The sequence below is a fragment of the Protopterus annectens genome, chromosome 11.part0 (genome assembly GCF_019279795.1).
Source record: "Protopterus annectens isolate FY-2018-M chromosome 11.part0, PAN1.0, whole genome shotgun sequence".
In the NCBI taxonomy this organism is placed as follows: domain Eukaryota; kingdom Metazoa; phylum Chordata; order Ceratodontiformes; family Protopteridae; genus Protopterus; species Protopterus annectens.
In genome coordinates this window covers 11,468,422-11,492,931 of record NC_056745.1, presented here as the reverse complement: position 1 = coordinate 11,492,931, position 24,510 = coordinate 11,468,422, and the positions used below count along the sequence as shown (strand labels likewise).

Below are 24,510 nucleotides of genomic sequence, written 5' to 3'. Positions count from 1 at the left end.
AGTCACAAGATATAGGTTTTGATTCTCACCTTTGAAAGGGGAATCGGCTACATTTAAAATGGCCCAAAAGGGTTAGCCTAGTACTTGCCTATAAACTTGCAAACCAGGAGGATGTTGCAAGTGGCTGTAATGTTCTGTAAAAAGAGTATGCTTAGTACATGCCTTGCTTTACAGACTTTTACTGTCAGGCTCTTCGATAAACAAGTAGAAATGAAACAAATGAAAGCACTGAATGTGTATATTTGTTACTATGTCTCACTTATTACTTTTACTTACAGCCACTTGTAGACACATAATCATTTACGTGTGGACTAAATGTGGTGACAAAAACATATTCTCTAGCTCAAAACTGACAGAAGGCAACCAGAATACAAACTACTCTCAGGAATAGATATTTACACCCACAGCACACATATCAACAAACAGCATGGAAAGAGAGAAAGGAAATACAGTCTGGATTGGGTGTAACAGCACTGTTTTAGGGGTTTATTCTGATAATGTAATCAGTTCTCTTATATGTTTCTTCAGCATAATAAAAACTAATAGGAATAAAATACAGAGCCAAAAAAAATGTTGGTATCTATTTGGAATCTGATCTATCTGTTCTGTATACTGTAAAAATCTCTCTCTCTCTCTCTCTCTCTATATATATATATATATATATATGTATACATACACACACACACACACACACACACACACACACACACACACACACACACACACACACACACACACACACACACACACACACCACACACTCACACACACACACACACACACACACACACACACACACACACACACACACACACACACACACACACACACACACACACACACACACACACACACACACACACACACACACATTTCATGCACTGACTGGTACTACAACATAAGATGTAACAAGTAATGCCAAGTGCTAAGATTGCAGTGTGCATAGTATTCCTTTTCATTCCTTCTGTCCCGCCTCCCCCACCAGGAAGCCCATCCTATCCTATGCATATTAATATGAAGGTTGGGCTGCTGTGGGCAGGGGACACATTTTAGAGACAGACTGACAGGAAGTGGTTGTTAGGCTGCAGATTTACAATTGCATTGATCCGGGTCCTTTCCAGGATTCATTCTTAGTGTTCATGCATTGTGCAGGTCTTGGTTTGTAGGAAAAACATCTGCATGTGCTTGTGAAAAGTGCTATGATTTTGGAGTCTGTAAAGGAAACATGAAGTTGGAGGTATGGACTGTTTTGTAATCACTGTCCATGATTTTCTTTGTATGCTTTTGGTTCCTGTTTTCAGGAAGGGAGCAGTGGGTGCCAGCAGAATTGTCTTTTTTTTTGTCCTGGATGATAGAATTTGGTTAAAACAAAGCTGACGTGAGAAATGCTGAACACTGATTTGTAGCTGTAATTTACCTGGGAATCACTGCCCCCTCCTGTCTTCTTGCTTTAGCTGCTTGTATTTAGCAACAGGACAAACAGCACTTTACTACTGTTTAAAATGAGTTTGCATGTGACTTTTGAAATAGGAGAAATATGTTTCTCACACGTACATAGAAGATATGTTTTCATTTTTAAGTTATTTGAACTCTGGTATTATGAGTCCTGCTAATGCAAACCAAACCTTCTGTAATGCACTCTTGAGAGCTTAAGTTCATTATTTATATACTTAGTTTATTTGATTAGCCGACTTGGTTGGGGCATGTATTTTCAGTATAGGACCAGGGAGAACATAGTCACACAGTAGGAAACTGTACAATGAGGAAATCAAACCCAGTCTGCAGGATAAAGGTTGTTAGCAGGTCATACATAGCTTTAATTAACCTTCTGTGCTAAACTGCTTAATGAGTTGTAACATGTTAAGGTCTAGTAAATGTAAATCATTCAGGATATTGACATACTGCTGCTGGAAGTTATTGCATGCAATTCATACATGCTTACTTTGCATAAATATGAGCCATGGCAGTTGACTGCTTATTATTAAATGCATGCACAAAATAAAGACATCTTATTAGTAGAAACATATGTGAGAGCGTAATCATTATTTTCATCCCCCCCACCCACCAACTGCATACCATCCAGCCCACCATCTGCTGCTTTGCTCCAGTTATTCTTTACTTGGTGTCTCTCCATACTGCTCCGTGGGGCTGGACCCCTCTTGGCCATGGAGGTAGGTGGGAAGGGAGGCATGGAGCAGAGCTTCTTGCAGCATCATGTATACTGCATTTTACTTGATGGAATTTTTGTAGTAATGCCCTAACTTGGATGAAGCTGTTGACGTTACACACTTAACCATATGTAATGAAATTTGGCTTCAGCCCTACTCTGTAATGGAGAACTTAACAGCAATCTGCCTTACAGTTACACCACGACCCCAACACAAGGAAGATGACATATCACAGACAGAAATCCCTCCCAGAATGGGCAAGCCAACAAAAAACTCCTTCCCAACCCACAGCTCCTCTAGTACCCCACGACTAATCAATTTCTGGTTGTCTGGGTCACAGTCACAGCTCTTTTCAGCTCTGCCAAGGAACTAAGGACTGGACTTGTCTTTAGAGTAATCCCTGATAGCCTGATCCAAACCACTTAAACAATAAGCAAACTGTTCCTCTTGTGTCAAATGTGTGATACTGTGTGATATATTAGAGGCCCATTCCCTGTAATAAGGGATTCCAACTTGTAAACATTCCATAGATTTTAAGATATTTTCATTTTGAGAGTTGCTATTAGAGTCCCCTATGCACCTGAATATGTTACAGGGTCGGTGGAGTAAATTCAAAATTAATATTTTTTATGTAATAAGTAATACAGTGTTCTTTTGTACAGAGCTATAGTCATGCCTCTTATGGACTAGTGTGCGCCTTTCCTTTGGATCTAACTTGTAAAGGGAGAGAGGATGCTTATATAACCTTAAGCGGATAGTATGTTTTAAGTAATTAATCTGCTTCATTAAATATTATGATGCTTTATGAAATGTAATATTTTTAACATCTCATGATGCAAAATGAATATTTGTATTATGCGTACCTCAACTTCTTGCACAAGAAAGCTGGACAAAACCAAAAATCATGGACAGATTTTAAATATGGCTCTTATAAACTTAGAAAGTTGCTAGAGTAACAAGTTTTGTATTAGCATGCATTTTCTGAAGGACACAAAGTCTGAAACTTGGATGTCTGTCATTATTTATTGACTTCAATCCTAAATGATTTGCCACAAAATCACAAATTTTATGAGGAACTGGCCAAAAATATGAGGCCAAAGTCTGAACTGTTGAGAGGCATGTATTGTGTTAAATTCCTTTGTGCTGGACCAGACACATTTAAGAAATTCAGATTCTTGGTAGGTTTGCCTTCATAGCTGTTGCTTTCTTTGTGATAATGTAATATTCCATGAAGAGTAAACTGATATACATAAAATGTAACTCATATTCATGACCACTTATTTTAAATCATTATGGCTACATGGTATATGCTATCAGCATTAAAGCCACGCAGTGTCATTGTTCTTAGTGCAAGAGTAGAGCCTCTATTGCAAACTAGTCCTGTGCCTTTATGGTAGGTCCTAAGGCAGGCCTCAGTAATTAATCGTTTTTGGGAATGTTGTGCTCTTACTAACTTGTGCAGAAAATTATACTGTGACAGATTAGTTACGAGTGTTTCCATGGACAGTACAAAGTACCCTTACATTTTGCTTTCTTATTAAGTAGTGGTCTCTTCCTTTCCCTAATGACCTAATGATACCTTAATGATATCCTAGCGTGCTATAAACACCTTTCTTACTCTTGGAATATTGGGCCAGATTCCAAAAGAGCTGCTGTGAGTGAAGGTTGTTCTGATTGTGAAAGACTTGCTCTCATTTTAAGTGACTTACTGTGGCATAAGGCCTGTCTTTAAACAAGCTTAGACCAGAGGGCAGATTCCAAAAGACCTGCTGTCATTGTAAGTGGTCAATTACACTGAGAGCAAGTCTTTTGGAATCAGACCCATTAAATGCTGGTGGACCATACTTGATTGCATAATGTTAAAGCTTTCTTGTCCATTGTAAACATTTTGTGATCAATATGCTTTGTGTTCACAGGGCAAAACAGGAAAATAAATGAGGATCATTTTATCCATTTGTTAACCATGGAAGCCCCGTAGATGCAGGTGTTTTTTTTTTTCAGGATTGATCCAGGAACAGTATGGAGTTAAGTGACTTGCTCATAATTAGATTGTATAGAAATAAAGATAAACAGACCCAAGACCTGGCAACTCATATTTGTAGCAGACTGTCCTATAGTGCATAAAACAGGGAATAACGCTTTATAATTTAATAAAGCAAACTGGTGGTAAATCTCAAGTGTTAATGCAGAGACAAACCAAATGCGAATGCTTCTTTGATGTAGTTCAGTTTTCTGTACTTATTTTCAGAGAGTATCTGCCACTACCAACACAATGTCAGGTTAGGACGTTTGAAGATTTGAACAAACTTTATTTAGGAAATGGTTCTGAGTGGATGTAAAACGCAGGATGACTTTAATGAATAGAATATGCGGCTTTCAGTAAACAATACTAGTATCATTATAGTGTGATGCTGTTTATTGTTACAGGGTCATCTAACTGTCATTGCTTTTACACGAGAATTCACATTTCCTAATTACAAATTATTAGTCAACACTGTCACCACAGAGTGCTCCAGCATCTTTTGCTAGAGTGAGTGAGTGTATGTATTGTACATAGCTTAACCAGATGCACAATTCTAAGGTTCTGGGGGCCATTCCTGAGGTGGGGACACCCGAACTGGACACAGTACTGTAGGCAGTGGCAAATGAAGGCTGTGTACTTGTGCAGCATGACCCTTAACCCTAGAAGAAGCTCTTTGGGCATTGCAACCCAATGTTCTGCTAGCTGTATTGGTCACAGACAGATATTGATTGTTGTTATTAATCCCCAGCATTTGTAAATATCCTGAAGTTGTACTTCTCCAGCAGATAATGTTAACAGATAAATGCTTCCACAGTACTAGTACTTGTGATAGTACGGTTTAGGGAGATGACTCCATACTTTTGACTGTTCAAAGTCAACCCACCAGTTATTCATCTGGTTGCATGGCTGGGTATGACTAGATAAAGGAAACTTACTTTGGATCCAGCAGAACCCCACCCAATTTGATGTTATCCACAGCTAAGATGGACTGGGTTTTGGTTCCTGTGTATGATGCATGCAGATATTGAATGGTTGGATCTTAAGAAAATGCTTTTATGGTATTATGGTATGCCACAAGGACCTGCAAGTTCCTCACAGAGGAGGCTATAATCTTTCATTTCTCTATGTAGTTAAAAGCCAGTTTCTGCCGAGCTCAAACACTGAAGTTGAGCCTAAATAACTCCACAACTGTACAGGAAGATGTTTCAATGAGCCACATTTCTTTTCAAGCTATGAACTGACCTCTTGCTATGGTGGAAGGAGTCGTGTGCCTCACTGGAGTATATTGACCTTTTTCTCCCTGATAAAGCCCTCCTCCCTTGGTTTGTAGTGAGGGCCAGGCAGGGAATGGTCCACCCTTAGGACTTCACTGGGGTATTTCATAGAATGATAGCAAGTGACTGAAAGGCATCCTCTCACATTATTCATATAGTGGGATGTTCCCTGGCATTTAAGTGAGAGACATTAGGTGGTGGACTTCCCTTTGCCACAGTGAGCAGCACTCACTTGCAGTAGTCAGGCTCTTGTTCTCACATTATTCATATAGTGGGAGGTTCCTTGGTGTTTGACTGGGAGACATTAGGTGGACTTCCCTTTGCCACAGTGAGCAGCACTCACTTGCAGTAGTCAGGCTCTTGTTCTCACATTATTCATATAGTGGGAGGTTCCTTAGTGTTTGACTGGGAGACATTAGGTGGACTTCCCTTTGCCACAGTAAGCAGCACTCGCTTGCTATAGTCAGGCTCTTGTTCTCACATTATTCATATAGTGGGAGGTTCCTTGGTGTTTGACTGGGAGACATTAGGTGAACTTCCCTTTGCCACAGTAAGCAGTACTTGCTTGCAGTAGTCAGGCTCTTGTTCTCACATTATTCATATAGTGGGAGGTTCCTTGGTGTTTGACTGGGAGACATTAGGTGGACTTCCCTTTGCCACAGTAAGCAGCACTCGCTTGCAGTAGTCAGGCTCTTGTTCTCACATTATTCATATAGTGGGAGGTTCCTTGGTGTTTGACTGGGAGACATTAGGTGGACTTCCCTTTGCCACAGTGAGCAGCACTCACTTGCAGTAGTCAGGCTCTTGTTCTCACATTATTCATATAGTGGGAGGTTCCTTGGTGTTTGACTGGGAGACATTAGGTGGACTTCCCTTTGCCACAGTGAGCAGCACTCGCTTGCAGTAGTCAGGCTCTTGTTCTCACATTATTCATATAGTGGGAGGTTCCTTGGTGTTTGACTGGGAGACATTAGGTGGGCTTCCCTTTGCCACAGTGAGCAGCACTCGCTTGCAGTAGTGTCAGTTTCTTGTGAAGAAAATTTTACTTTGTTGCAGGTGTGATGGCAGTAAGGGCCATGGAGGATAGTATTGTGAAAATGCAGGAGGCCATGACGAAGCATTCCGTTTACTTAAATATGTACAACATATTTCTAAATGTTTGAACTGAAAAGTTGTCGGAGAGTTCTCTTTAACTCCAGTCCACTACTTTGAAATCAGAAAAGGGCAAGCATAAAGCATTTGGTGCCCTGGCAGTGTTGTCAGGAAATCACTTACTGTACAAATGGCTTCTGTCAGAGTTAAACTTGCAGCAGTAAGGAGTTATGTTGGTATGGTTACTGAAGCTGTTGGGACTCTTAGATGAGCTATCCTGGATGTTAATGCCCAAAGACAAATTGCTCAGTATCTTAAATAAGCTAGCTCCCCTTAGGAGAGCACGCATGAAAGCTAGATACATTCCCTGGCTTTCATCCGACACCAAAAAGCTCCTCGGAGAGACAAAGCATGACATATGACCAGCTCTTAAAAACCCAACTACCCTTCAAACCTACTAGCAACTTTGTAATTTAGCTAAAAAAATCAAATATGACAAAATGCAACACTGTACAATAATCCATAATAGGCACCATAATAAACCTAAAAAAATCTGGGGTGCCATAAACCAATTCCTCAAACCTTATCAAGCCTATACCCCAAGTCTAGCAAAAACAAACTCCCCTGACTACATTGCCACTAAATTTAACAATCACTCTGTTAATGTTATACTAGCACTAGTAAAACAAAATAAATATTCTCAATTATCAGTACCCATAACCTTTGAAACAAATCCTGACTCCTTCTACACTCAGCCTATATAAACTCAATACATGAAAAACCTCCTAATCAAACTTAAATGCTCTTCCACTACTGCTGACCAGCTGCCCAATGACTACCTTAAACTGGCTGCAGGTGCTATTGCTTACCCCATATCTATCCATATTAATTGGTCCATCCTGAGCAATATATTCCATTACTATGGAAAGGGTCCCATGTTATACCTGTACATAAACACTGTACCTCCACAGATTTTTCTAACTATAGACTGATTGCCATTTTCCCCAATAGCAAAAATACTGGAAAAATGTATTCACTCCCAACTTCCCAACCATCTCCTGAAAAATAACCTTATAGCCCCCTCCCAACATGGTTTCTAACCTAAACACAGAACAACAACAGCCCTAATTACTTTCATCAACACAGTGAACCAACATAGGAGCAATGGGTTACTTACCTCCTCTACATTTCTTGACTTACCAAAAGATTTTGATTCAGTTTCCCACCAAAAACTTATCAGTGAGCTAGCCTCCCTTAACCTCTCTCATTCAACCCTTACCTGGTTCATTAGTTACTTAACCAACCATCAACAAGCAGTTAAATGGCAAAATGAACTATTGCCTTCTCTGTTGGTGTACCCCAAGGGTCTATTCTTGCTCCCCTCCTCTTCACAATATAGCTACCCAGCATGCTACATTGGTTCAATATGCAAATAACTCCTCCCTCATATGGTCTGCTCCACCACTTGCTCCACTCAACAAAACATGACAATCCTTTCTAGACATTGACAAATACCTTTACAATTCAGAACTGATTCTTAACACTTCTAAAAAAACTAATATTTTTCTCCAGTAGCAAAAAAATCTATGGTCTGTACTAATGTCACCATTTATTCATCCAACAATACCCTTATTGAACCAGCTGAATATACAAAGCTGCTAGGTGTCACCATTGACAAGGATCTCAGATCTGATAAACAGCCCCAGTAATCAAGAAAGTGCATTTCAAATGAGGCTGTCTGTGTAGACTGAAGCCCTTTTTAACTGATTCCACCAGACGTGCCATAAGTACAGTTCACCTTCTATCCACCCTCTTATATGCCTCACCCATTTTCACTAACTTAAGAAAATGTGACTTAAATAAACTAGAATCCTGCTATTATAAAGTTGCCAGATTTGTTTCCAACCAACTTGCAAGAACTCATCTCTGCAAGGTACTACACCAACTCAACTGGTTGGAACTTCCCAACCTTTTAACATATAACCTGCTTGTTTTAACCCATTCTACCATGTATCATCCTGGCAGCTGCACATCTATTAGTAACCTAGTTCATCCCTAATCCAGCAGTAGCACATTAAGGTCATCTAATAAGTTCCTCTTGAAGATCACTAAGTCAAACAGTAGCTACGGGGATTCCCTTCATTTTAATTTCTATACATGGATCATACATGTATTCTGTACAGTATATGTTATGTATTTTAAGAAGATTATTATACTATGTTAACATTGTATTTGTGAGGCATTTCTCCCTGGGCCTTCGCTGAAAACGGGCCAGTTTAGGTACAGTTGGATTTTCCTGGTAAACAAATGAAAATAAATAAATAAATAATACTGTCAATGGAAATGCAGAATAGATTCTTAATAAGAAATACCAAGACATTCTTCAACATAAAATCTCCATTAATTTACAAAACAAATCAAACTACAATCATACTCGGTAAACCTTAAAAGCTTGCATAAAATAGCAATCAGATCAAAGAACATAAATAAAATAAATTGCATCAAGGAAGTTGTATATAAAGAAAAGAATAAAACAATTAAAGTAACAGATTTCAATGATATATTAAAATGTTTTAACAAGCAATATGAAGAAATTAATAAAACAAAGCCAAACTTAAGCAACAGTAACATTTTAGAGAAATTTCTAAAAGAGAACATACAACAAAAATTATTAAAGGAGCATAAAAGTAAGACAGATAACTCATTTTCTTTTAGAAAGTTAAAAGAACAAATAAAAAATCTAAAGACTAATAAAGCATAAAGTTTGGACAGGATAATCCCAGTGCTATACAAACCTTTATCTGCTAACATTCTAAAAATCTTATTAAACACTTTTGAAGAAGTCAAGAGTTCCTCTAACATGCCCCTTTCTTGGAAATACTCACGTGACACTCCCATATTAAAACCGAATAATGATCCCACTTTATGTTCATTCTATCGACCAGTATCTTTCTTGAATATAGATTACAAGATTTTTATGTCTGTCTTGGCAAAAAGATTACTTACAGGCTTAATAAATGAAGATCAAACAGGATTTATAATCAGTAAGAAAGTACGAGACAACATAATAAGGTTCTTTTACTTGACTGACAGCAGACAAACAAGAAAAGAGAATTAGTAATAATAAGCTTAGATATGGATAAAGCCTATGATTCAATAAACTGAATACAACTTCTCCACTGAGTTTATAGAACTAACCGAAAAACTTTATTTCAATTCTGTTTCTTTTAAGATAGGTTCATTCACTTCTAGTCCCTTTAATGTCTTAAAAAACACAAAACGGGGATGCCCCTTATCCCCCTCCTATTTGCACTTGCCATAGGACTGGTTGCCAACTTCATAAGATGTAACATATACATAAAAGGTTACAATTTAAATGATAAACTCTCACCCAAAATTCAGTTATTTCCTGACGACATTCTAATCACCTGTGGAAATGTTGAAACATCGCTTGAACATCTAGTTAACTGTATGGAATTTTTTTGAAAAAATAGGGCTAAAATTTAATCATAATAAAACCCAAACACTGCTAATAATTAAACAGATAACCTCTAAGATAAACTCTTATAAAAACTTTAACTGGGAAAATTCATAGCTAAAATATTTAAGGGTTATTATTGAGACCAATTACAAAAATTCAATCTCAGTTAATTATCAACACCTAAGTGATATAATAATACAATTAACAGATAATTGGTATAATTATTTTTCACATTTGAGGACATATTATCACTAATCAAAATGATAATACTACCAAAAATTTTATTTGTTAGTCAATCATTAATTCTTCTCCATCTAATAAAGTTATAAAAAATAAATTCCTTATTACTAAAGTTGTTGTGGCACCCTAAAAAAACAAAAAATGTCCTTACACTGGCACACAGAGTTGGGAGGAGGGTGGTATAGGTTTTTCCAATACTGACCTATTTACCAAATCTGTTATTAGTGATGTAATACTCATGTGGTTAAAGTCCTCTTTTTCTTCCTGCTGGAAATCAGTTCATGAAATCATGATAATAGATAATAACAAAGCAATAATTGAACCTTTCATAAATGTTGATAGTAATGTCTATAAAAGGGTCATAAAAAACTATATATTAAATGATAAACATAAGTTTATTTATTTTTGTTTATTTCCAGTTTCATGACCGGGGATGTCCACTGGGCTCAGGGAGCCCGTTTTCAGTGGAGGCCCGGGGAGAAAAGCTCCATGTTACAAAGTTTAGCTACAGATACAATATAGAAAAGATCAATTTACAATTATGTTTCATGCTAGAGAGCAGGTGTAATTTCTTAGGTACACGTTACCTTTAGATACAGACACGATATTATTAATGAACAATTTACAGTTACATTTCATGTGAGAGAGCAGGTGTAAATTCTTAGGTACATGGTACAAATCTGATATTTACAATATGTACATGTGTATGGTAGCCTATAGATCATAGCTAGAGAGGCTAGTAATCATAGCTGGAGAGGGGTTTAGAGGTGGAGAGAGACTTATAGGACTAGGTGGGGAGAATGCAGTTGCATTTTCTGTTAGAGTAAAGGTAGGAATGTAACTGAGATTTAAAGTTTTCAAAGTCTGCACATTTCTTTTAATTTAGTTTACTTCATTAACCTCTAAGATAAACTCTTATAAAAACTTGTTAAAACTCAGGTCAGTTTAATTTCTTTCACTCATAAACCAAATTCTGTTAATATTCAGAAGAGTTATGCACTTGAATTATTTAATTAAAGACTTACTAATAATATTATTTCCAATAGCTTTTGCCAGCAAATGTTTAATATCTTTTAATACAAGGAAAATGATAGAGCGCTAAAGGATAGTAAGCTGAAATAATAGTGCCAGTTTCTGAATGGAAATAAACTACATTCACCTGACTACCTGATAGCTAGATACAATCTGGAGAACAACTGCTGGTTTGATATACAAACGTGTAAGGAATTAATTCAAGATAAAAATTAAATTAACTTTAGACACACAAAATAAATCCATTCCTAAAATTCTAGACCTGCTCTCTAACATTAACAATAACTCAACTATATATACCACATATGTATCAGTTGTATATAAAATCATTAAGAGTGAATTTGCTTTTCTCTGCTTATCCTTTTGGAATTATTCAACAAAAAGAAATAAAGAAGAATTCTAGAGAATAACAAGAAACTGTCCTTGAAACCAGTAGTAAAATCTGTATCTTCCCCATATTGGAGAACATTCACATGAAACTCCTACACAGGATGTTAACACCCCACAAAGTTGTGGTTATATGTTGTTGTGTCTTTCGGTTTTTCCCGGTTAGGGGTCGCCACAGCGGAACTCCGGTCCGCTAATGATCGGTAGTTGATTTTTACATGCCGAGTTACCAACCCTGACGCACAACCTTCAATGAAGGTACGCCCATTCGCGCATGTCTTCACACAGAAGACGCTCTAGCTGAGAATCGAACTGGACAGTGTCTTACTGTGAGGCGACAATGCTACGTAAAACAGAAAATACAAAATGCTGAAGATGTGAAACAGCACTTGATGCTAATTGGCTTCAAATGATTATTGAATGGAAACTAGTAACCTCCTTTGGGACAGACTTAAAAACTTTTGCAAAGTGTTGTGGTTGGATAATTGTATAATTTTAGATTCCCTCATATTGTTTAATGCACCAATCCCAGAGGTTATTCCAGTATCGCAAATACCTCTTCTTTGGTCTATCTTGGCTATCGCAAGGAAAGTAATTACTAAAAACTGGAAATGTAAAAGTACTATCTCATTCACAAATTAATTTATTTTACTAGCAAAATCAGTTTGTAATAAGGAAATGTCTGCCATAAAAAATGAGAACCAGAAATGTAACTCACCAACTAATTGCCTGGAAGAAATTGTATAAATTATTAGAAAAGTATTAACTGTTTTGCATATGTATATCTTTTTATGGACTTTGGATGTAGTTTGTATATAGTTGTGTTTTTGCTGTTCTAAATTTTTTGATCGGTTATAGATTTGTAAAATTAAATAAAAACTTAACAGAAAAGCACAATGGATGAGCAAGCTTCATGAGGACTGCTTGGGAGAGTGAACAAAGTGCAGGAGAAAACCGAAGAGCCTGAGGTAGTATATCACAGGAACACGTTTATGGCCCATGGCCAGTCTGAACATCAGAAAGGACAGGCGTCAGTTTTGTTTGTTCAAAAGCTCTCTGATACCCCTGTCTCAGCAGGCTACCACAGGTATTATCAGCAAGAAAACCTGCAGCTGTTTCCTGCCAAAACCACCATCCTAGGGCTCTGTGGCCCTTCAGATTTAAACTCTTGAATGGGCTGCATCAACAGGATTTACTAGATAAAATGAGACAGCTGAAGCAAATGTCATGGGGCTCCACAGATCTTTGCCTGTTTAATGGTTGATCTTCCATTGTCATTGAGGAACACCTGGGATGGTATAATGGGGTATTTGTGTGATTTTGGATTTTGAACTCCATTTCAGTAAAGTGCAAGAAGTGGTCTCCAGTGACTCTGTATGTGTTATATTATTTACAGTCGCAGGTAAACTATAAAAAGTAACAAAAAAAATCCAAAAAAACAACCAAGTCCAAACAGGTTTTTAATAAAAACACCTCTAGTGCCTTGGCAAACAGATGCCCTCCAGGAGTACAAAATACAAAGCACTGTTTTGTAGACGTGGAAGGCATTTGTTTGCTTAGGCGCTGGTTTTTTGTTGCTTTTTGCTTTTGTTGTTGTGCACAGTAGCAGGAGAAGCTGCTGCCATTTGAAGTATGCTGCTATTCTTGTGCAAGTGACCCTGTGAGCAGGTGTGGTAGCAGCAGCTATTTGTATTCAAATTGTGTTTCCTGACATCCTTTCCTGATGGTTATTATAGTGATGATGTGTGAAGTGTAGTAAATGCTAGTGTCTGGTTTTACTGGAGTAGTGATTTTATTTGGACATTGTGATGCAACAGAATAGGGAGTCAGTCAGTGGTCATGTAATGAATTCCTTGACTTGGACCTTTGTGAGAAGTGGAGGAAAGGATGACCCTTGCGTGAGTTGGTCAGATATCTTGTATATCAGTGTTTCTTTCCTTCATTTCTCAATTTTGGGGTTAATGAGTGTTAGCACTTGGCATATGTGAAAAGGTCTTTCTAGAGACCAGATATAGTGACATGAACAGGCTTGTACAGAGTTCAGCTGAGCATCCATGGAGGTAACTTTCTTCCTTTAGACATCAGTTCTTCTAGTTTAGTGGTGCTTTTGGAGGTCCTTTCCCTCTCTCTCTCTCTTTTTTTTTTTTTTGGGGCCAGTGTGCCTCTTTGTTGCTGCATCTCAAGATCATGTACTCTTAAGTGATATGTACAAGCTTCCTATCTAGCTGGGCTTCTCTTTTGTCTTGGGTGGGAGTGCCATTACTTTTTTGCCTTGGGTGGGGTCCTGTTGCTGGGATTTTGGTAAAAGTACTGGGAGCAGATTTGCTACTGGTTGCACTTGGGGAAAGCAGGCACTGATGGGTGGAAGGTGTCACTGCTCCTAGGTGTTGTACTGGGCCAGGTGGCTGAATTTCTAGAGATTGGGGGGGGGGTCTGCATTGAAGGATTCCATTGTTCTTTATTAGAGCAGGTGATTATGCTACCTTTCTGAAGGCACTTGCAGAACTGAGAGGGTCAATGATAGGTACATTCTTTTCTCTTCTCTCTGTCTCCACACCCCAAGGCTTCACTGCATACATTTTCACTCACCAGTAGAATACAAGTGCCAAAATGGAGCTTCAAGATATGCAGACAGAACAGTTGTGATTTTCTATGTTTTTAGGTTATGGATGTTCTATTTTTTTCTTCCTTATGGCTGACTATCAGCTGTCACCAGCTCCTCTCCTTGTTCACCGGTTCTATTAGATCTGTCTTAGCTTCCGTATCCTATCATACTGATGCCCGATAGTGTGTCCTAAGTCCTGCCACCCCACAGCAGCTGTGTGGGCTTCACAAATGGGTGCATATGTGCTTCCATGCATGAATAAGCTCCCATGTAAGAGGCCCACTGCATATGCACCATGGAGATTGCAAGCCTCCAAAACAGATCGCTCACTCCCATCCTCCGCTTGCAGCCCCTTCACCACCTGTGCTAATAAACAAACAATGGTCATATGGGGCACAGTAAGGGCTTTATCTTTCTGTGCTATTGGGCCATTAGATTATGCATGCCATTGGTAAAATTTCATGCTGCATTCAGCCCATTGTGTAGAGACACCAGATGGGAGGAATTCCCTAGTTGTCTGTATCTGTTGTTGTCACATGCATTTCTGTGCCTTGGTTCTGGGCTTCTGACGTGAAGCATGAGAGGGATGTGGTAGTGATGGAGATTAATTTAATGTGTTGATGCCAGATACACTATGACTGTTGGTGGTACAGAAGTTGCTCTTGTATTTATCCTGGTAAAATGGGTTCACTGGGACTGTCTTTAATGCAGCTAAACACAGCACACTACGTAAGGCCTCATGTTGTACTCAGACCTCCTTCACTGATGGTACAGTAACATTTATATTGGTTGAGTTTAAACTGGATAGCATGCTCCTGCTTGCTGGCTGGGTAGGTCCTGTATGCAGGAGACTGAAGGTTTTGTAGGGAAGGTGAAGAAGATGCCCCTGTGGAAAGTGTAGAATTTAGGAATATGCAGCTTTAAATATGCTAATGAATAGGATTCAGGGATTTGCATGTAATGTAGTATAAATTCTTTGTAGACAGCAATAAGTGAACAAAGTATGGATGATTAAGTAGATTCCCGGTATATGTTTCTTTTATTTACTAAGTGTTATGGCAAACTCTGCAGCCATACCTCTCAACTGTCCAGATCTTTCCCTCATATGTTTGGTTTGTTCAAATTTGTGGTTTTCTGGGAAATCACTGAGGGCTAATGTCACTAAATAATGGCATACATTGGAGTATCAGATTTCATATCCTTCAGAAAAGCACACTAACATAAATCCTGTAATTCTAGCAACTTTTTAAGTTTGTAAGAGCAATATTTAAAACTGCCCCTAGTTTTCAGCATCTGCCCCCCATTATTGGAAAAACTGAAGATACATTTGCAAATGCACAGAAATGTGTCTATTATTAAGATATGCTGTGTTGCAAAAATGCAGAAATGTATTTGTTTCCAACAAATATTGTGTTTTGAAGTACAATTTGCTATTAGAAAAGTGCTGCAGTTGTAACCAGCACAGATTCTCTCACTGCAAAGCAGTTTATTAGAAAACTGAAAGCTTTATATCCAACAGTAGAGTTTATTCTGCCTTGCAAGCTGAGAAACTTAAAAAGTTACAATGCAGAAGAAGGTTTGAAGGTATTTAACTCTTCTTATCCTGAAGAGGATAAAGATAAAGTAGTAGCAATCTCACAATGGTTAAAGAATTATTGTGAGCTTAGAATTAGCTTGCCTTTTATTTGTTGTTTACAAGGTCACATTGTCATGCAAGTGAGTTAGAGTACAGGCCATGAATGTGGTCAGTTTTACTGTTCACTGATAAAAAAAAAAAAAAAAAAAAAAAAAAAAAAACAGAATAACTTGTGATATTAGAAATTGTTAAATAAGAGGCACATTGTTAAGAGAAGTAGACTGCCATAACCACAAGGTGTTTATGGATACAGGGTAAACAAATGTACAAGTATACCATTAAGAGAATTAACTTGAGGGAACAGAAGTTTGTAAGACAAAATGTGAGTCAAATAAAAAGGCAAAGATCGGGACGTAAAGTGAGAGCGTGTCATTACAATAATGAAAATGATGGACAGCCATGAGGACCATAACAGATACGGTCCAGTTAAAATGTATACTTTAGGTGTGGAAGCACTAGACGAAGCACTGCCCTGCTTTTAATCAGTTTGGGTGAATCAATGCTGGAAACAACCATCTTGAAAAGATGCGTAAAGTAAAACTCAAATATATACAAAAGTGTACACATTGCTGAGAAAATGTGAAAAATAACTGTCAGGGATATTTAATGTCAAAAGAGGTGACACAACAAAGTTATAAAATGCTTTAGATTCATCAGAGCCACTGATGCAGGAATGCAGGTTGGGTACTTTTGGCAACAAATGCTAAGAAGTTAATAAGCAAATATTGAATTTATACTAGACACGAACACTGAGTATAAGTATAGCTTTTAAAGCGGGGCAAAAGGGCATTGTAGAAATAGTTGCCAGCACACGTTTAGCTATTTAGATTGGTAATGGTTAGGAATTGTAAACTTATATCACATTGTGAAAGCAGTGTGAAATTTTATAGTAGCAGTCACACAGCTGCAGGCATATCTCAACATCTTAAATATTGTACACAGATGTCACGAAATAAAGTGAAATGTGTTATAACTATGCCAATTATGCATAGACTTGTAAACTTTGCCTAGAGAGAATCATTTATGGATAAATCCTGATGTTATGCTTGTGACACATTCTGCTATGAAAGTGCCAGGTGTTCTTGAGTGATACTTAAATACACAGTAAATGTCTGGGTCTTTGTCTTTTTATTAAAAGATTTCAAGCCTGTATAAACTAAAAGCAGTGCTGATGATTTCCTACTAGTTTTTCCCACCTGTCCTCTCCTGCATTGATCTGCTTTTTAAAGCTGGTGATTTTAAGCTGCCCACCCCTACTGTAAATTGAGCTTAATAAGCTCCTCCCTTTCTATACTGATTTTGGTATCTTGAATTATTTATTTGCCTTTCCTTCTGCTTATATTGAAAAAGTACATTTTGCCTCTTATTGCCTGTTTTACTTGCTCTGAATTCATTATCTAGCTAGCTGTTGGGTAACGTAGTGTATTTTTACACACTAGCAACTAGCAAGCACTTGTTTTTACATCATGAGGTCAGCGGATTTTCCATCTAGTGCACTGGGAGGTAGCCTGGTTTGTTTAGGTTGAGGAAACACTTGAGATTTCTGCATGTAGTTTTATTGTCTGGAGGACTTACTAATCAGCGTATTTTTTTAGTGCCTTTATAAATTCTGTATAGTTTAGTGGCTTTTGGCTCATTTATACAAAGTGAAGTACTTTAATTGAATAATCACACTTTTATAAGCTGTTTAAAGTACACTGCTGTATCGGTATCTTCAAGTTTGTTTGTGGTAGCATTTCACTCTGGACACTTCTTTACTGTGCTTTTACATTAGGAGGGCTGGGATTATTCATCTAGTGGCAGTAGGTATTTACCTGGTCGATCTGACCTGCGAAACACACAAAAGGGCTCCAAGTATTTTTTTGCACTTCTCTTATACACTGTGACAGAACTTTAGCACTTCAAAGAAAATGCACTGTCTGTTGCTGCTTTAAGTAGAAATGCACTGTATTGTGTTGTATTTGTTAATTGTAGGTAGTTTGTGTGGTCTTGTTACACTTGGGCTCCAAACCAGCTATTCACATTAAGTAGGTGTTTTTCTGCAGCACCCTTGTGGCAGAAGTGTGCTGATCTATCTTTTCTTAGTTGGGGGTTGCTGGTGGAAGGCTTATTATGTGCTTTCCATTTGGTAGTTAGCCTAAAGCTTGTTTCTCTTTGCTCATATTTAAGCCTTGCAGTTGCACAGCACTGCTCTTTGTGCAGCGGCAGTCAGCAGTGCCCTCTATAGACGCAGATGTCTAGAAGCTTTGTTTTTCCCTAAACAGATGTCAGTGAAACTCTTCCAAGCTTTTCTGCTGGTCTAAGAGCAAATAATTTGGGCACTGAGCAGCTTTGCCTTACTGATCAACCTTAGCCTACACAAAGTGTAGGTCCCTCTTGTCGTCTTGATGCTACGAGCACAGTCCTGTCAAATTAACCCATTCCCTTCCCTAATAAAACATACAGTAAGAGCCTGCTATCATGGATGGGCAATTTCTTATCATCTCTCTGGCCAGCCTGATAGACATGGGCAGCCTGAGGCAATGTAGCAATTTCCTAATGCATACTGACAACCACTTACTCCTGAAGCAAACAAATACTTTAAGTGAGAGGTGTAATTACACTATAAAATTGGAAGCAAGACTCTCACATAAGGACAAATCGAATGCCAGGTAGGTTGTCTGCACACACACACACACACACACACACACACACACACACACACACACACACACACACACACACACACACACACACACACACACACACACACACTTCTTACCATGAATAAGGATACAGCACATAAACCTACTCTCACTAGTACTCCTCCAAAACAGAAACCACTTACACAGATAACATGGCAAAAAGCAACCACAGCACATAATAGCACACACAATGGGTGATTTTAATTATCCTACCTTTGACTGGGAAACATGCACAACCACAAATATGCTGGCTCAGATGTTCTTGGACTTTGTCAGTGCAAATGCTCTGGAACAGCTAGTCAGCACACCCACAAGAGGCACAAATGTCCTGGACATAGTACTCACTAATCTGGAAGAACATTGCACCCCCTGTGTGATGCCTTCCCCGCTAGGACTGGGCCATAAATTAGTCTCTTTTGATGTAATTTTAAGACTAGATATCCCATTTAGCTCAAAATCACTTAAGAATATTTCAAAGGCAAATTACCTTGTACTAAGTGATGGCATAAGAAGTTTCAAAGCCCCCATGAGCACAGATAACACAGACTCATATGCAGAGGTGTACAACAATGTCCTGTATAACCACTTAAATAGTTGTATAGAATTGGCTGCACCTGACCGGATTAAAACCAGGTCTTTCCGGAAAAACAAACCACCCTTGTGGACTCATAGTATAAGCAGGCTATACAACAAGAAAAGAGAAAAAAACTAATGTCCAAGAACAAAAAGAAACTGGCTCGGCAGAGGAAGAAATCCCTCTCTAACTTAAACAAACAAGTTAGAGATCTTGTCAAGTCCTCCAAAGCTAATTATGAAGTAAAAATAGCCTCCCTAGCTAAGGATAATCACAAGACCTTCTTTAACTATGTCCAGAATCTAAACAGTAATACTAAGCTGTGTGCTGAGCTGGTTGTGGCTGACACCACCTGTACTCAACCGGAGGTAAGATCCAACCTGCTAGCCAACAGATTTGGAGTAAACTTTACCTCCAGTCATCCCCCCAGAGTATATCTGCTACCATTCCTCAGTCTATTATCTCAATAGAGGAGGTCATTTCTGCTGTCTCCAAAACCAAGAACATGGCATCAACGGGACCAGACAACATCCCAGGTTGCCTTTTAAACAACTTAAAACATAACCTAGCAGACCAGTTTGTATCTCTGTTAAACCACAGCTTGTCAACTGGCTAAATTCCCGTGGAATAGAGGACAGCAACAGTGATCCCTCTGCACAAAGAGGATCCATCATCTAACCTGGGAATTATAGGCCCATAAGCTTGACTAGCCTCATATGCAAGGCCTTATGAACAAGGCCGTAAGTAATCTCCAAACTCTGGACCTAATGCAGTTCAGATTTGTTAAAGGTAGATCATGCCTGTTAAACATGGTTGACTTCTTCGAGAAAATCATCAAGGCCCTGGATGAGGGAAAGACAATGCATGCCACCTATCTTTACCTAGCCAAGGTATTTGACACAATCCTCCACTCAGGTATTACAGAGAAACTGTCCCAATTTGGAATTAATTCTTGCATTACCAGGTGGGTAGCCAACTGGCTTATTGAAAAGATACATACTGTGAAAGTGGGTGACTTCGGTTCTAGCAAAAGATAAGTCACCAGTGGTATACTTCAGGGTTTTGTGATGGGCCCCTTACTGTTCAGAATTTATTTCTCAAAAGTCCAGGCAAACATGGATGGCCTGTGGCTGACCAAGTTGACTGATGATTGCAAATTGAGAGCAATCATTGTGTCCCTCAACAATGTTAGTATACTGCAGACAGGGTTAATGCAGACAAATGATTGGTACCAAAGCCATGGATTAAAGCCAAATGCAAACAAATGCATTATTATTCCCTTTAGGAAAGCTGAGATCCCTGCTAATTACATTATAGACAGAACTGCCCTAAGTGTAGATCCAGTGATACATGATCTGGGTACTCGGGTTGATAGCAGTCTGAACTTTGACCACCACATATACACAGTCTTAAGGAAATCCTTCTAATATGGCACATTTTATAAGTAAAGGCATCACATGTAGATATAAGGATGTTATAATTCCATTATACTCTGCCCTCATCTGACGAATAATTGAGTACAATGGTCCCTTTTACATGTACCTCGCCAGACACCTGCAACAATTGGAAAGACCATAGAAGTTTCTCACCGAGAAATGACAGGATACACAAAACAAAGAAAAAGTCTTGCTCAGAAAAGCTGAAAATCCTGTCACTGTATTCTGTCTCTTACAGGGTACACAAAACAAGTGTTTCTCGGAAAGACTGAAAGTCCTGTCACAGTATCTTGTCTCCTACAGGTTGCTAAGGGCTGATCTGTGCCTGGTTTACAGGGCAGTATCTGACCCCGCCCTGATAGAAATGCTATAAATTCTTAAATGAAACTGAGGAGTGTCACTCGCTCCAGGGATCTTAACCTAACCTCTGATATGAACAGTTCTTGCTGGAGAGATAGGTACATCTCCCAGAGACTGCCGTTCTGTGGAACAAGCTTCCAGTTCTTGTGAAACAGAGTCCCTCTCTAACCCTCTTCAAACACAACCTAGATCAATGGATGAGTGACTGCAGATTCACTCCTGGGGTGTCACCCATGTCCCTCCTGGAAAGAGGAAGTTAGTATTAACTACCATAAATCCTTACCTCTGTGAACGTCACTCAACTAACCAGGGTGGGAGGGTGGCCTAATGGTTAAGGTGTTTGCCTTACAAACACATGGTGCAGTGTTTGTGTCTCACAAGGGATAATTGGCTAGGCTTAAAATGGCTCGCAAGGGCAGTTAGCTTAGTACTAATCTATGAATCTATGGAAGATTGGGGCCACTCAGGATAATACGGGTAGGCATGTAAGGGCTCTAGGGCCATTAGACTAGTATCCTCCTATAAACCTACGAATACAACAGGAACTGATGGGAACGTTTAGGTGTCATCCAGAAATAATTTGAACTTACAGAAGAATAACATGGTTCCTGTTCTGAATCAAGGCAAAATTTGTATTTCTACTGAGGCATGAACTGTCATAAACTCTGAATAAAGAGTTTTTGTGTACCATTGAAGTAATCTCCATTATGCCATATGCTAGGTTCTTTGCAGTACCAGATGCAAACCAGCGACTCTGGCAGATAAACATAGATAAATAAAGCTCAGATAGTATACATTTAATAAAACCTTAGGAAGGCACAGTTTCCTTTAACTTCTTCTGTTTGGTATTTCATGAGCACCAGGAGTATTCAAAAGTGCCTTTTTACAGTTAACTGAGGACTTCTGAAATGTAAATATGGCCTCCACACTAATGTCAACTGCTTGATGAAAGAAGACTTGTAGCTACTGAAAAGATTAAGGCATCTTAATGTTAAGTAAAAAGAAATGTAAAATAAGTTTTAAGTTAAGTAAGAAGAAATGTAAAATAAGTTTTAAGTTAAGTAAGAAGAAATGTACAGTAAGAGTGACAAATCTGAAATTATTTGGGCATTTTCTGACGTCAGATGACCGACGCCTGATGCAGAAGAAGTAAGAGCAGCTGTGCAGATGCAAAAGCTTGAAGATAAGCAGGCTTTGCAGAAAGTTCCAGAAGTTATGCAGTATCTTGCATTTTTTGTACTGTGATATTTATGAGGTAACTATGAGTCTAACAAAGCTGTTAGCCAGGCATAGCCTGTGGGTAGAGATATATAAGCAAGAAGAAATGTTTAGAAATGCTTAAGGAACTAGTTAGGAGTGAAGAAACACTATGATGCCAATAAGTCAGCGATGCTGAAAATGGATACCAGACAGAATTGTGTAGGACCTATAAGGTAACTGTAACATTAAGGAATATTTTGTCAAGATCAGACAAGTGCGTATATGCCTTCTTCTGCCCATGCTGATTTGATGTCAGAGGTGGTTGTATTTAGTAAGCAGATACAAGGGACAAAGACACCTGCACAGACCCAGTGGTGTTGTATTAAAATTAGAATTTCCATTATTCGCAGATATTAGTGGCCAGCAAAACAGTATGTCAGTATTTATTTCCCATCTCTAGACTACTGTAATATTTATATATATATATATATATATATATATATATATATATATATATATATATATATATATATATTTCAGTGAAACTACATATCTTGTTTGTATATGTTATTATTCCAAGTTCCCTGAAATAATTGAATTGACAGGCATCATAAGTATTGATGTGATAAGTGCAATAAAGTCTATGTTTTTGAGCCTAGGGTACCTGAGTTTGTCAAATTTGATAATAGTTTGCAATATTAAAGTTAGCAATTCAGAAGATTTATCAAATGATGTGAATGCAGACATGTAACACCCAGTATTTAAAATGTAATGGATACCTAAAGAGAACTATCCAAAGAGGGAAATTATTATGATAACAAATAGTAGCAATGGACATGAGGACTGCCCTCTCACAGTTCTGGAATATTGGAATATGCCTCATTGCAGAGACTCAGTTCACCCCAGCTCAGTTGTTTCTGGGCAGAGGGTTGGAAAGACATTAGCTTCTTCGGCTGAGTTAGTGATGTCTGAAACTCAGTGCCAATTAAACAGAAATGGTGGAAAGACATTTGCAGAGACAAAAATTATATTATAATGCAAGTGTGATGCTACAAGATGGAGACAAAAGAATACATAATTCATTAAAAAAGCTTGAGGTCTAAAGCAAACGTTTTCAGTTAAACATCCGACCTAAGGTTTAATCTACAAGAGGATGAAAAGCTGTGAATAAAGAATTGCAGATACTTGTATGAGACAAACATGTCAATGTTCAAGGAAAAGTGCAGTCAGAATTGCAGCAACATACTGTCCCTGGCAAGGAATGACTGCAAACTGTGAAAGCTAAGAATTAAACAGCGAGGGTATTCTTTTAGCTGGGTCTACAAAAAAGGGTGTATTGCAGCAAAAAGTGTCCCAGTAAAAAGATCAAATATCTATTGAAGACAGCCCCATAAATGATATTTCAGTCAAGAATATTTAAAGAAACCAGACATGCATGTGCAGTTGAAGAGATGAACATGATTCTAAAGATTAAAAATATGGAATGCCACTCCACGATGTAAAGCTTGGCTCTAGGTGATTGTCACCGTTGAAGTGACACCCTGACCCCATGTGCAAAATTGGGGAAAAAAGTGATTGTGGATGGATGAATTACTGTGCGTCTTGCTTGTTGCCCTTTTCAGGATTAGGGGTGGCATGTTCCTTTGTTTTGGAGTGTTTTTCATTCTAAATTAGTTGTGGATGATTGACAATGGTAGCAAGCAATCAGATTCAGTAGTGGAAGTGTGATTTGCAGTAGTTTATCCAGGATTTACTGCTAGTGTACATACTTAACTGAATTAGCAGTTATGGAACAGATGAATGAGTTCTGTCTCAGTGACCTATTAGGTAGGGATTTCCTGATTTTTATGTGCACATTTTAATACTCACGGTAGAATTACACGAATTGTGCTATTCAAAATTCAACATTTAACAAAGGTTTTGCACCAATGTCAGTGGTTGATGCTAAGGAAAATGAGAGAGGACACATTTATTCCATGATTTCATTATTCATCAATGTAAAGAAATGGAAGTGCCGCTATATGGTCAATGTGCAAATAATTACCAGGCTAATGATAATTTTATTAGGATCTGTGAAGCTGGTGTTCAGATAGGAGATACTAACAACATGGACAGTAACACTGAAAATATTTAAAAATCTACACCTAGTAATGGGAAGAATTTCGTACTACCCCCAGTATGAGTACTGATGCCAGTGACAGAGAGATTACTAGTAATGTTTCCATTTCCAAAAACAAGAGATTATGGAATCACGCTGAGCCATTAAACTGAGACCCAAGAATGAAAAATAGAAAGGAAAAAAGTCGAAGGCACAGGGT

At 38.3% G+C, this 24,510-nt stretch overlaps 1 protein-coding gene across 1 annotated transcript in view; it reads left to right on the top strand.

Moving 5' to 3' along the window:
* Positions 1 to 1,105: 1,105 nt before the first annotated feature.
* The window catches only part of LOC122815121 (zinc finger protein 708-like), a 111,313-nt gene continuing 87,908 nt past the window's right edge, over positions 1,106 to 24,510 (top strand). The window contains exon 1 of the mRNA XM_044087372.1: positions 1,106 to 1,237. Within this exon, the coding sequence (XP_043943307.1) occupies positions 1,226 to 1,237 (12 nt within the window). The 5' untranslated portion in view covers positions 1,106 to 1,225. The remainder of the gene's footprint in view (positions 1,238 to 24,510) is intronic.